Source organism: Lontra canadensis, unplaced genomic scaffold (assembly GCF_010015895.1).
Source record: "Lontra canadensis isolate GAN:19392208 unplaced genomic scaffold, GSC_riverotter_1.0 scaffold65, whole genome shotgun sequence".
Classification (NCBI taxonomy): domain Eukaryota; kingdom Metazoa; phylum Chordata; class Mammalia; order Carnivora; family Mustelidae; genus Lontra; species Lontra canadensis.
Genome location: NW_022631059.1, coordinates 634934 through 648903, shown reverse-complemented (window position 1 = coordinate 648903; position 13970 = coordinate 634934). Strand labels below are relative to the sequence as shown.

Sequence of the window (13970 nt, the reverse complement as noted above, 5' to 3'; positions counted from 1 at the left end):
TCCCCTCTCCCTCTCCAATCCCTGAACACCTCCAAGGGGGCAGTACAGCACCCCTCTCTGCAAAGGAACGCCCTCTGCGGAAGTCAGGGCCGGGGCCAGGGTCCAGGTTTTGGCGGGTAGCAAGAAGCTACCCGTGAGTTGCCTGGGCGGCTGGAGGAAAAGCCCCTGCATCCTTGGCAAGCCCCGCCCGGCTCCACGCCCCTTCCCAGACCAGGCCACACCCACCCAGGACGCACCTCAGGTCCAGCCACCCCCGCCTGCAGCCCCACGGTGGCCCCCGGGCAGCTCCAGCCAGAAGTCCCATGGAAGCCGAGAAGGTAATTAATTCCTCACCTTGACACCAAGGCCGGGGACATGCACACCCTGGGAGGTTCCTGGGGGACCCCCAGCTGTCCCCACCTCCAGCCACAGGACTAGGGCCCCTCAGGGGGACTCCAGCCTGCTCCCAACATCCGGGGCTAGTTCTTTCCCTCACCCAGCCTCTGTCTGACTCAGGTCTCACTACTTTCTGCCCTCCAGACACTTCTCATCTCATTTTGAACAAACACCCCTTGTCCTACTAGACCCTGGCCCTGGTCTCTCCTTCCTGATGCAGCCCCCACCCGGCTGACGTCCCATCACACTCTGTGAGCTCCCCACCCCGCTGTGACCCCCACCCTCTGTGACACCCCCACTCTGCTCTGACAACCCCACTTGGCTGTGACCCCCACCCTGCTGTGATTCCCCCACCCCGCTGTGACCCCCCCACTCGGCTGTGATCCCCCAACCCACTGTGAACCCCCACCCTGCCGTGACCCCCCCACTCGGCTGTGACCCCCCCAACCCATTGTGACCCCCCACCCTGCCATGACCCCCCCCACTCTGCCTTCAGCTTTGGAATTCCAAGCACTTCTTTAAAACCATGCTCAAAGACCCCCACCCAGCTGCAGCCCCTAACCCTGTCCTATCTCTCCTTGACCCTGGGGACAGCTGACCCACCCCAGCCCATGGGGCCCCTGTCCAGCATCAGTGTCTTAAGCCTCTCCCTGGTGTGGGAGGGAACAGCATCTCTACCCTGGGGACTCAGCCTCACCTGCCCGCGGTGTCTACCTCCTCCTCTCTCCACCCACAGGCCTGGCCGGACCCCACCCTGACCTCATGGGACATCATTCAGTGGCTCCCCAGTGCCCCCAGAGTCAAAGGATTGCTGGCCCCTTGAATCCATGGCACGGATGCCAGCTTCCTAGTGTCTGGCTTTGCTCCAGCCCCTCCACACACCTCCTTGCCCGGCTTCCTGACGCCAGTGCCCCCCCACCCTGCCCTGTGGGTCCTGCCCTCAGTCACTGCTTGTCTGGTCTAGCTCAGCTCCCTCTGGAGGAAAGCCAGGTTCCTCCTAGGGGCACCCCGTGAGCTTTCCCTCTCCTCTCCCTCCTGCTTACCCTTCCCCTTCCCTGCCCCTCCTCCTCCAGGCCCAGCCCAGTCCTAGCAGGTCAAGAATGAGCAGGAGGTGAGGGCAATCAGGTTGGCTCACGTCACCAGCACAGCAGAGGCCCCAGGGCTGGACACGGGGACAAAACCAGCCTCTCCACTCCCCCTCAACCACCCACCTATGGGCCTGCAGCAGAGACCGCGGACAGCACCCCCTGTTCAGCCCACACACACACACACACACACACACACACACACACACACACGTACGAGTGGAGGGGCACGCAGATAGGATGTCATGCCTTGGACACACAGCAGCAGGGGATGGAACATGGACGGGCAGGGCCACCGCAGGGGCGTGCACGCACCACACACGTGAGGGCCACACACACAGCCCCCATCACCTGGAGGGCGGTCATGGAGGACGAGGGTGCAGCGTGCCAACAGGAGTAGGGGACGTGTTGGGGGGCATCCCACAGGAGTGAGCAGGGGCTCCTAGCGGACAACTCTCGTCACCCAGGCCGAGGTGGGGAGGGGCTGGGACTGGCTGCAGAAGATGGGCCAAGGGAGGCTAGGAAGAACCTCAAGCAGGGTCCCCCCAACTGCTGGGGCAGCCTGGAGCCCGAGGAGCCCAGGGCCAGCACCCCAGGAAGGACACTGCCCCCTGCCCGCCTCCTCCTTTGCACGAAGCCTCTGGGGCAAGCGGCCAGTAAATGGCAGGTGCTAGGGAGGAAATGCCCATGGGGCTCCGCACCCCACTGCCATCTGGGGAGAGGGTGAGCGGTCTAACACAGTCCCCACGCGGGGCACCATAGGACAAGAGCTTCTGCCTGGGGACCCCAGGCTTGGTCTACACGGGGAGATTGTGGACCCTCGCTCTGCTGGCCTGTGTGCGGATGCACTCATCCCACATTGTCCGTCCCCGTCCCTCAGGGAAGGACCTACAGAGGGGCTGTGCTGTGCATGGGGAACGATTTCCTGTAGGAGCTCAGCACCCCCACTCTGGGCAAGTGAGCCCCTTTCCTCCCTGCGGTAGGAGTGAGACCTCTGTGTCCCCCCACTGCCGGTGTGGACAGAGTGACTGGGGACAGGACCCCAGGCTCTCAGTCCTCCCAGGTCTAGAGAGGGAGTCCAAGCAGCGTCAGAGGTGAGCTGCCTGCTGGGAACACGGTGCCCTTCCCCGGCCGGAATGGAGGAAGCCCCCGTCTCCACCAGCTCAGTGCCCTGCATGAGAGGCCTGCGGGTGAAGCTGGAGGTGTGGGGAGGGACACGGCTACTGAGACAAGGCAGGAAGCAGGACAAGGAACAGAAGACAAGGTAGGACAGACGGATCCAGGCCGAGAAAGCAGCTGACGGGGGCGGGGGAGGTCAGAGAGGGCGCTGGGCTCCAGGCAGGGGCCACGGAGGAGCAGGGCAGCGCCTGTGCCCGGCATGGGGAACACGGGCTGGGGCACAGGTGCGGGGGTGCTGGCCGGCAGCCCTGCTCTGCAGACCGGGGGACCCAGGGAGGGGGGCTCCGGGGCAGCCCCGTACCAGCCCCAGACACAGAACAACCACACCACACACGCTGTCCGGCCCATGCATCTCCTACCTGGAGGCCCCGTAGGTTTGAGTTTGCGAGCTTTCAAGTGTTTTCACACACACACAAAGGGAAAAGAACGGAAATTTTAAAAGAACGGGATAAGAAAAAGAAAATGAACCAAATGGTCAAGGAAAGTGGGGGAAACAACAGAACAAAGAAAATTAGCACAAGGGTCCACCCTGCTGAGGCCCGAGGGCTGGAACGCAGTGCTGGGAAAGCAAGAGCCTCTGGCACTCCCAGGAAGGTGTGTGCCCGGGGGTGGAATATTCCAGAAAGTTCCCAGGGGGAATGGTGGGGTCACATGCCCTGGCCTGGTGACGCGTCTCTGTAGGGGAGAGGCAGGGGCAGGAGGGGACAGTCCCACCCTGCCTGGCCGTCGCTAACCTGGGGTCCTCAAGGGGTTGCTGCCCAGCCTAGAGCCCTACCCCAGCTGGCCATGAGCCCACCCTCCGGTGAGGGCCCTGGGGAGGAACCTCTAGGGCAGACAAGGGGCCTGCCTCCCCTCAGGCTGGGGAGCCCCAGGGCTCAGCTTACCCCCCTCCAGGCGAGGGCAGGCCAGCAGGATGGGGTATATCCCAAGGGTCCCAGGTCATTTCACCTCAGACCTTGTTCTTCGCCAGAGCCTGGCACAGATACACCCTGGGGGGGCCACGCTCTCACTCTGGGCTGCCACCCGCCCTTGAGAAAATGTGGAACGCTGCGTGCTGGCGACCCCGGGGCCTCAGGGGCCACTGGCTCTGCCTCCACCAACGGCTCCCAGTGAGGGCTTCCCGGCCCTCCACTCCCACCAGAGGGCACTTGCCAGTGGTCTGCGTGCTGTGTTCTGTGGGGCGGGGGGAGGGGTCGGGGGGTGACGGGATCGTCCCTGCTGCCCTGGGCAGGGCCCTCTTGGCCCTGGAGCCTTGATGGGGCCCTTCCTCAACACAGCAACCCTGGTCCTCGCTGACGGGCAGAGGGTCAAAGTTACCCTTCCACTTCCCAGGCTCTGGGGCCGGCCCTGCCGGGGCTCGGTGCCAGGCTGCGGACCCCGAGAAGCTCTCGGGAGGGCCGGTCTCCACAACGCCCACAACACAGTGCGACCGACAGCAAGGAAGCTAAGGAAAGGGGTGGATGGAGGTGAGAACGACGAGCTACAAAACAAAGAACAAAATTAATGCTGCGAAATAAATCACACACAGAACTGCTTGAAAAGTACACACATTGTTTACAAAAAAAAAAAAAAGAAAAATCAATGAAAATCATGAACAACCAAAAGATGGGTTTTAGAACAAACAAAATGAACCCTAGGCGAAGCAGTGCATGGGGCGGCGGCGGCGGCGGGTACCTGTACATGGGCACAGTCACCGTGCGCTCGTAATACTGCCACGTGGAGTGGAGGTCCGTGCGGGACAGGTTGGTGGCGTAGAACCTCCAGGCCGACTGCAGAGGGAGAGGGGCGAGGGTCAGACACCTCCCTGGGTGCCCGGCCCCTGCCCGCCTCAGGGGACGCTCTGTACGGCGCACACGCCTGCGCGGAGCCTTCCGGGACCCGCCTCACCGGCCGCTGGCGGTCACCCCTGCGCTCCCAGCCCACAGGCGGACCTCACGCTGGGTGTACACATGGGTGACCCCAGGAGCCCGGGCCAGGGGCAGAGCAGGGACAGGCGCTTCAATCCTCCCACCTTGCTCCTCCCCCGACGCCTCGCTCCTCCCGGGAGCCACGACCTGGGCGCTCAGTGAGGGAGAGGGGCCTGAGTGCAGCCCTGGCTGGGCCCCAGAGGGTCCTCATCTGGCCAGAGCTTCCGCTTCCGCTGGTTTTCAGTTCTCTTCGTGGTGAAACACACAGAGATGCGCCATTTCAAAGTCTGCGACTCGGGGCAACAGGTGCGCTTACACGGCCGCCGCCCAACCACCGTCACAGCTGGTCCCGGGGAGCCCCGCGCCCGCCAGCCCGGGGCGTCCACCTGCGTCCCCCCTCTGCGCCCGACGTCCCCTCAGCACGACCACACCACACCCGGCCTTTGGTGACCAGCTTTTATCACGACGTTTGCAAGGCCCATCCGTTCTTTGCAGGTTCGGATAACGACCCCTCATTCGCAAACGCTGTAATTGGTTCTTCCGCAGGAGGCGCGGGTTGTCCTACTGCAAGGAGCGCCGCGGCAAATGTCCTGGGGAAGATTTCGGTTGAACCCCGGTTTTCAGGTCTTTGGGGTATGTATGCACACGGGGGCACTGCCGGGTCCTCAGGCAGTGCGGACCCCGAGGACCCAGGTACCCCGGCTCCAGTTTCTCCGCATCCACCTCTCCCCTGCTTTCCCACCTCAGCGCCCTGGGTGTGAGGACAGCTCTCGTGGGTTCTGGTTTGCGTTTCCCTGGCGACAAATGATGGGGAGCATTTCTCACGTGCTTATTAGCCTTCCCGGTGTCTCCTCGGGAGAAACGTCTGCTCAAATTCATTTCCAAATTACTTTGTCTTTTTGTTCCGGAGTTGTGGAAGTTCCTTATGTTCTAGATAGTAGACTCTTCTCAGAAATACACGCAAATATTTTCTCCCATTCTGTGGGTTAACTCTTCGCTTTCTTTATAGTGTCCCTTGAAGCACAAAACTTTTTAATTTTGATAAAACCCCATGGTTTTTTTTCTCTCTTGCTTGTGCTTTAGGTATCCTAAGAAACCAAAGCCATGGAAATTCACTCCTGTTTTCTTCTAAGAATTTCAGTTTTAGCTCTTATAATGTGGTTCTTGACCCATTTTCAGTTAATTCGGTAAAAGAGTCAAACACTATTCTTTTAAAATTGGATGTTTGGTCGTCCCAACGTCATTTGTGGAAGAGACCGTTCTTTCCTGTTGGATGTTTATAATACCATCGTTTGAGACTTGTTCTGTGGCCCCAGATATGGTCCGTCCTGGGGAATGTTCCCTGTGCTCCAAGCAGGAGCGCGCTGGGCTGTCCCAGGGCATCTGCAGGTCCGGCCGGCTCCTGGGCCCAGGTCTTCTGTGTCCCAGGCTCTTCCATCCAGGATAAGCTGGGGCGTCCACGTCTCCAGCTCTTACCACACAAACGTCTATTTTGCTCTATAATTCTGTCCGTTTCTGCTGCATATACTTGGGGTTCTGCGTTAGTGTGTACATGATGGTCACTGTTCCTTGTGGACTGATTTCTGTCAACGTGTCCCGACCTTCTTTGACTCCTGTCACAGGATTGGGCTCGGTGTACGCCCTGGCCCTCTGGAGGTCAGGGTTCCCGGGGACTCTCTCTCTCCGTTCCTATGTGTTCAGCCTGTCACTGTCCCCAGGCCTGGGGTGAGTCTCCAACACACAGCACACAGCTGGGTAGACTTTAAATCTTTTCTGCCCACCCCCCCACCGCTCTTCAACTGGGAGAGCTCAATCCATGTCCATGTAACGTGGTTACGGACGGGCCTCCTGCTGCGTGAGCTTCTGGGCCCCCCACCCCCTAACCCTGGGTTAGACTGTTTTACATCATCTGGTGGTTTTTGTGGGTTTTTTTTTTTTTTTACATTTTTACATCATCTGGTGTTTTACTTGGACTCCCTTCTCTTGCCCTCTCCTGAAGTTTTAATAAAAGCTGTTTTCTGAATGGTCACCCTGTGGATGAGGCTGGTGTCTCATGCCCACAGTCGTCTAGTCTAAATGCAGGCCCGCTTTTCCGCAACAATGCACAAAGCCTGCTCCCCACACCCCTGGCCACCCCCGCCCCGTGCTGTCACCGTTAGAGATCACATCTGATGCCCTGTGAGCCAGAATGCGGCTCTGTGGCTGCTGTCTTACACATTCATCTTTTAAACCACGTAAAGAAACAGAAGATGAGTTCTACGTCAAACGTATGCCACTACTCCTTTGAAATTTGTCCACTGGTGACCTACCGACGTCCATGTGTCCAGGGGCCACTCCAGCCCTGAGACAATGTCCAGGTAAAGTCCTGAGCTGACCTTTCTGGGGGCCATCAGAGCCCAAAGCAAACCACCACACTTCTAGAACGAGGCACCCCTGCCCCTCCCCGACGCCAGCAGCCATACCAGGAACGTCCTGGGGCCAGGGGCAGGGGTGCTAGTCAAGGGCGTTTAGACCACATGCTCCCAGCAGCTGCTCTCAGGCACACTGCCCTGGCTGATGTAAGAGTTTGATCCAGTTCCTGAGAACTGAGAGGTAAGATACCCCCAGGGCAGTCCCCATCTTTATAAAGGAAAGACCCGGGAGGGCAAGGCCATGTCCACCGGCTCCCCGGCTTTGGAGAGGGGCCCTTTGAGCAACCTGCTGCTTGGGGGTCCCACTCAGGAAGCATGGCTGGACCCCAAGGGGATCTGAGCCCCCAGGAGTGGGACAGGCTGCACGGCTCGCCGAGCGGGGTCTCCGTGCAGCGTGGTCGAGCCAGCACACCTGCCCTCCAGAGGCCCGCGGCCCACACAGGACAACAGCCACCGCCCATGTTGTCACGACTACAGGACTTAGGTGTCTACACTGGTTCCCAACACGTGGCCCTGACTTCCACGCTCGGTGTGCTCCTGCAAAGGGCTGCGGCCTGTCCGTGTGGGGGAGGCGGGGGGCGCGGGGACTCACCTGGATCAGGCCCGCTGCAGGGTTCCGCCTCTTCTCAAAGTGCTTCTGCCGATGTTGCTCTTGAACTTTCAGAGCAAAGCCAGACCCCAGAATGCCCTGTGAACTGTCAGTGTCAGACCACGTGCCTGGGGACGAAGCACCCAATCCCGCCCCAGCCCACACACGCTGGGGGCACGCACGGCCTCGGCCCCACCACCGCCTCCATCCCTAACCACCGGGGGACCAAGCTGGGGGAGAACACTTGAATTTAGGGTCAAGGAAACCTCTGGCTTGCATGTGCATGACGATGTGCCCCTGAAACCCGCCTGGGCCCAGAGATCGTCCTCCTTCCTGACCGTGGGCCCTGACGGGAGAGCAGGCCCAGGTTCCTGGGGGAGAGCAGGGTCCCCTGCCAGCTGCCCTCTGTCCTGCCCAGCCATGGCTGACGGTTAACAGAGCCCTCGTCCCCTCTGTGAGGTCGCCTAGAGACTTGACAAGGGATCTGTGCACCGCAAAGCACTGCTCTTGGTCACAGGGGCCTACTGGCCAGTCCTGTAAGGCTGAGAGGCCAAAGAGTGACAGAGAGAGGCCACAGCTCGAGGACAGAGTGCCCCCACCAGCCCCCGGCCAGGGCAGCCCTGAAAGGGCGAAGGGCACCTCTTTGCACCAGACCTGCCGCCTTGAGCTCCCGCAGTGCTGGGGACCTTGCTGGGAGCTGTGCCCCATCCCATGGACCCCAAGTGGACAGAAGCCTGGGCCTGCACGTGGCCCCCACCAAAGGCAGGAAGGGGCAGCAAGACTTACCGCGGGAAGAGCGAAGAAGGAGACGCCAATGAGGGTGAAGGTCGCAGCCAGGAGCCTCCCGTTCCAGGTCTGGGGGTACTTGTCTCCATAACCAATGGTCGTCAGGGTGATCTGTGGAAAGGAAGGACGGTCAGTCAGCCAGGCCTGGCCGTGACCACTGTGGAGGCCATAACCCTGACCTGGACGCTATTCCTAGCCCCCAGGAGTCTTACACAAAAGCCCGCCCTCAGGACACGCTGGACAGGCACACAGGCCACCCCTCCCACGTCAACCACACGAGGCCCAGTGAGGCCGGGGCCCACACTGCCGCCCTTCATCCCTGCGATAGCCGCTAACTCTCCAGATCCCTCCTCCTTCTCTACATTCCAGGGCGGGCTGTGGGGTCCCCAGGAGCCTCTCTTCCCACTCCACACCTGTCAGAGCCGGAGGAGCCACCAAGCAAGGAGGCCGAGCAGCTTCCCACGGGGGTGGGGGGTGGCAGGTGGCAGCTCTGGGCTCATGGCAGGGGCGGCAGTCAGAAAGCCCAGGAAGAACCAGCAGCTGGACAGGGGTGGTGCCAAGCAGGAGCCCCAGGGGGCAGAGGACAGAGACAGGATGGGACCTTCGTGCAATGGGGCCTTTGGAAGGTGACTTAGAAGCAGAGGCCGGAAGTTCGGGAAGGGCCCCCCAGAGGTGTAGGGCACGTGAGCTGCCCCAGCAGGATGGGAGGCAAGACCGGCTCCCTGGTGTGCAGCGGGGAGGGCTATACCCACGCACAAGGCCCTCAGGCACACAGGAGGCCCGCTGCCCGCAGGGTGAGATCCAGGTTGCCCCCACCAGTTCTGCCGATGGGACATCCCTCAGCACCCACCAGCAGCCCCTGGGGCTGTCCCCTGGACTCCAGGGCACGGAGCCCACCTAAAGCCCACCGTGGAGTCTGGAAAACAGCACTGGATGAATCATGGTCCCCCGGGCAGGGACTTCTGGGCCTGCGTACATACAGTGAGAAGGGGGACATCATCCCCATTCAGGCCTGCGTAGAAAGTTCTGGAAAGGGACCGGTAGTGAGAAAGGGCAGCCAGGAGTGGGCAAGGGCCATAAGGGGACCCACTCCTCACCGTTAAAACCTCCCTGGTCAAAACTTCACTAAGTGCGGGATTACCAAGGTTTTCAGTATAAATACGCATATTTTAAAGACAAAAGACACTTCAAACCACCATTTCCCCCCAAAATTCTACGGGGCAACCGCTGAGGTTGTGGAGAGGAGACACAAGGGCGGGAGCAGGACTCAGAGGACGGGGCTGGGGGCCAGGAGACAGGACAGGAGTCTGGGTGAGAGACCCCAGCAGAAAGGAGATGCCTCTGGACCCCAGCCACAGTGAGCCCCTCCTCCACTCCAGGGCAGGAGTGAGGGACAGACCAGCCGGTGGATGAGCCGGAGGGGGATGGCCGGTGGGGGGTGGGCAGACATGGGGACAGGCAAGCTGGGGGATAGACTGAAGGGGGACGGCCGGCAGGGGGACAGGCCAGCAGAGGGACAGACCAGAGGGGGACAGGCCGGAGGGGGAGGGGCAGGCAGGGGGACAGGCTCCATGAAAAGGGCAACAGTACGGGTGAACCCAAGCGTTGCAGAAAGCCCTCCAGGGGACAGAAGACCTCAAAGACATCAAGATCCTCTCACAGAGACAAGAAATCTTATCCATAAAACAAAGTAATTTTGAAAATGAAGTTAACATGAAGCTGGCTGAGACAAAAAGCAGGGCACGTCTCCTAGGAGCTGGACAAACACACGAGGAGACTGAGAAGAACCAGACAGACACATCCCAAGGTCCTGAGGTCCGTGCAGGTATCGTCAGGCCCAGACAGAGGTGGGCAGACTGGCTCGGGAGTCCAGGTGGTAAAAGCAGGTGCATAGGAGGGCCCCCCACTGAGGCCCCCGGTCCAGAAGCACATGGGAGATGGTCCCCAAAGTGCCCAGAGGGAAAGGTGCCGCCCTCAGTGGCTCCCAGCAGCCGGGTGTGTGGCAGTGGGACACCCATAGCCATGAGGTCTCAGAGCCACTGGCCTGCTCCTCCAGAGTGAGGGGAGACTCGAGGGGAGCGTCGGGGTGGGCTTGGGAGGGATGCAGGTGCGGGGACACTAGCCAGGGACCCCCAGCCCTGCAGGCCAGCAGAGCAGAAGGAAGGCGGCCCTCAGATAGAGATAGGACCTCTCCCTAGAATGATAAGGACAGCTAAGGTCCTCCAAGTGGGTCACTAAGGTATGAAGCTTCCATCGGGAAAGAGCAGTGTAAGCATGTTACTTGGGATCTGGAGGTAAACCCCCGAGAAAGACCGCAGGAGTTGCTGCCTCTGCCCCCGGGCCGGGCGGGCGGGCACGCTCACGGCCACACCTGCATGCTATTCGTGCGTCGCGCGGGCACATATGCAGACATGGCTTCGGTAAAACCCTTAAATAAGAGTTCCGGTTCTCAGAGATGGGAAGACGGGTCCAAGAATGGGGCCTGGGGGCAGGATGTGCTGCGTCACCAGCCACTGGCCCAGGGCCTGTACTTCCCACATGGCTGGATCAGAGGACACAGACTCCAGGCCTCCCGGCGATCAATAAAATAATTACAGATGAATCGCATTCTCACTTAAATGTGAGGAAAAGCTGCACATTCCTTCTCCCCGTTAGATCTGAATTATCCGCTAGAGGCCACACAACCAGCATCTGTGGAAGGGGGTCTGGAGTCCTGGGAGACAGCGGACCCATGCGACCCTCCACGCGCCCCCAGGCCAAGCACTCCACTCCCTCGGGAAGAGCCCCGCGAAGGAGGGGCCCTCCTGCGCCCTGCCAGGGACCTCTGTGGACATGGGCCGGGGTGGGGGCCAGGCCAAGTTCCATCCAGCTAATGGGGATGAAGCCCACAGGGCACGGCCTTATCCCCACAAGGCACAGACATGGGGCCGTCCCCACCCAGGGTGGCCCAAGAAGAAGCAGATGACAGGAGAGGGCCCTCCAGGGACCTGGGAGTCGGGCGGCCGTGCCAAGGGCTCCAGACCTCCCCTGGATGGGGCAGCCTGGAAGGTGGAGCCCAGGAGAGCCACGGGCCCCAGTGTCCCTTTTTCAAAGTCTCCTGTCCCTACTGCCCCCTCCTCTCCTCCAGCTGAGAGTTCTCACACACCGAGGGCCGAGAAAAAAGGAAGGTCAGTGACTGGCCAGAGCCGGGCACAGGCTCCCCGGCGGCCAGCACAGCGATGGAGGCGATGAACACCATGATGTCTTCGGGAGACGGCAGTGGCCTCCGTCCACCTGCACGCCAGCCACGCACACGCCCTGCCGCCCAGTCTGGGCACCCTGCTTTTGACTGGCCAGCAGGTGGCCCCAGAGAAGCACCTCCTGCCGAGAGTCCTCCCGTCTCCTGGAGCGGGGGCAGGGGCACCTCCTGGGTAGGGCTGCAGCCAGCAGGCGGGGGAGCACCCGCAGGGAAGGATGAGGAACCCAGCAGCCAGGACTCACCAGGCCCCACCACAGGGCATCAGCGTAAGTGTCAAAGTGATCGTTCTCCCCCTTCTCCGCCAAATAAACCAGGAAGGAGGCCAGGATGAGGCACAGAAAACCGATGTACCAAGCCGTCACCAGCTCCTGGAAGAAGGGTCCACGTCACAGCTGCCCAGCCCCAGCAGGCAGCGTCTGGCCTGGCCCAACCCTAGCAGCACTGAGGGTCCCCCACCCTGGGCAGGCGTGCTATGGGCTCGGTAACCCGCAGAGCCCCCAGCATTTGCTGGGCCGTGTGGCCCTGGCCCTGGGCACGGGGCTGGGAGCAGGGCGTTCAGTTTCACAGTCCCAGGGCTGGGTGGTCCCTGGACCTGGGCGCCTCCCATGCACAGGCCAGCAGGCCCCGTCCCCCAGGCTTAGGGTGCTCCCCCAGCAGTCTGAGGCATTCATTCAGGCTGCAGCCCTGGGATGACCTCCCTGAGCGTGGAGGAGGCTCCTGGACCAGCCGGGAGGTCCTCGGCACCTCAGCATGTCCGGGGACCGACCCCGGCCCTGGCCTGCCCACCAACCCCCCAGCTCCGGGCTCAGACAGGAAGGGCTGCCGGGCTCCTCCTGGGGGGTGGAGCTGCAGGCTCCTGACACAGCCACTTTGACCCCCTGCCTCCGGGGTCCCGTGCCTGGGCGGTACCGGCCCCATGCCCCCACCGACCACACAGCGCGCCACGGACCAGCCGCCCCAGACAGAGCCTCCCGGGACAGCACAGCCCATGGGAAGATGCCCGGGAAAGGGACGGGATGGGTCCTGCGTGCCGGGACCCCCGGGGCCTCTGCAGCAGGGTGTGGGGGCGTGGCTCACCTTGCTGTGGGCGTAGACCACGGAGCCCAGCAGCTTCCAGGTGCCGCCACGCCGGTCCATGCGGATCATGCGCAGGATCTGCAGGAAGCGCAGGCTGCGGAGCGCCGACGTGGCGAACACGTTGCCCTGGGACCCGGCGGCCAGCACAGCGATGGAGGCGATGAGCACCATGATGTCTGCGGGAGATGGCGGGGCTCGAGGCAGGGTTGGCCCCCTGCACCGCCAGTTCCGGCTGCAGGCGAGGGGGCCCCCAGGATGATGGACAGATGGACAGGAGCCACATGCAAAGGGCCAGCAAGGGGGCCGCACGACGGTCCACCCTGCCTGGCCCTGCCCTGGGCAGCAGCTGTCCCCACGGCTCTGCCTTCCTCCCGCCTCTCCACCGTGTTCACCATGGCGCGGGCACCAAGAGGCAGGTGGGAGAAACTTCTGGAAGCAGCCAGTCAGCAGTCTCGGCCTGCCTCCGGGGCCAGCACATACCCCTGTCTGTCTTGGGGCTGGCAGCCTGCCTGCACCCCCTCCGGTCTCACCTATCACACAGAAGGGCTTCCGGGCGAACTTGAGCCGCCCCCTCCAGCCGCGGTACCGGCAGCAGCAGCCCGCCGCCCAGATCCGCACAAAGTACTCCACACCGAACACCACGATGGTCACGATTTCCTGCAGGAGAGGCCAGGCTGAGCCACACCCAGGCCGGGGTCAGGGCTGGGACCGAGCTGGCCGGTGTTAGTGTGGGAGGTTCCCGTCCAGTGTGAGTCGGTGTTAGTGGGGGTGACGGTGGGGGGGGAGCATGGAAAGCAAAGCTGAGGAAGGGTCCCAGGTAACTGCAAGGGGGCATGGCCTCCCTGAGGCCGGTGGCCCCCAGGCCAGAGCGAAGGGTGGGTGGGGGAGGGCAGGCTCCTCTGAGGTTCACTCTGGACCTTGATCAGCCTCCTTCCATCACCAGCAGCAACAAAGACATACACTACGGTTGCCATGGTGCCCGCCCCTGCCTGTCAGCAGCTGTCAGCTCCTCAGCCCCCGGTGCCCCCGCCCTGTGCCCCCGCCCTGCGCCCCCATCGTGGAGAAGTCCCCACCATCCCGGAAAGGGGGCACCTGGGCCCTCAGGCTCTAGCGAGCACGTGGGAACGGGGTGGGGTGGGCTGTCAGAGGCCGTGGGGACACAGGGAGGGGCAGCAGGGTGGACTGTCTGTTAGGGGAGAAGCAGGTGGGGGCACTATGACCCCGGGGGCGGTGGGCACTGCAAGGTCGCTCACTAATGCAGAGGGGAGGCTGGATGGGCCTACATCCACCAGGCTGGAGACCAGAGATCAGGGAACATTGCGG

The 13970-nt window shown here is 62.1% G+C and overlaps 1 protein-coding gene across 17 annotated transcripts in view; it reads right to left on the bottom strand.

The window, feature by feature from the left end:
• KCNQ2 (potassium voltage-gated channel subfamily Q member 2) overlaps window positions 1-13970 on the bottom strand; it is a 51208-nt gene that overhangs the window by 21538 nt on the left and 15700 nt on the right. For 12 of the 17 annotated variants that reach the window (XM_032878799.1, XM_032878783.1, XM_032878784.1 and 9 more), the window contains exons 3-9: window positions 13178-13304; window positions 12648-12823; window positions 11813-11938; window positions 8333-8443; window positions 7550-7645; window positions 4314-4408; window positions 2999-3028 (exon numbers count right to left, since the gene is read on the bottom strand). In XM_032878799.1, the coding sequence (XP_032734690.1) occupies window positions 2999-3028; window positions 4314-4408; window positions 7550-7645; window positions 8333-8443; window positions 11813-11938; window positions 12648-12823; window positions 13178-13304 (761 nt within the window). The remainder of the gene's footprint in view (window positions 1-2998; window positions 3029-4313; window positions 4409-7549; window positions 7646-8332; window positions 8444-11812; window positions 11939-12647; window positions 12824-13177; window positions 13305-13970) is intronic. The other 5 variants (XM_032878785.1, XM_032878788.1, XM_032878796.1 and 2 more) reach the window with 1 other exon arrangement.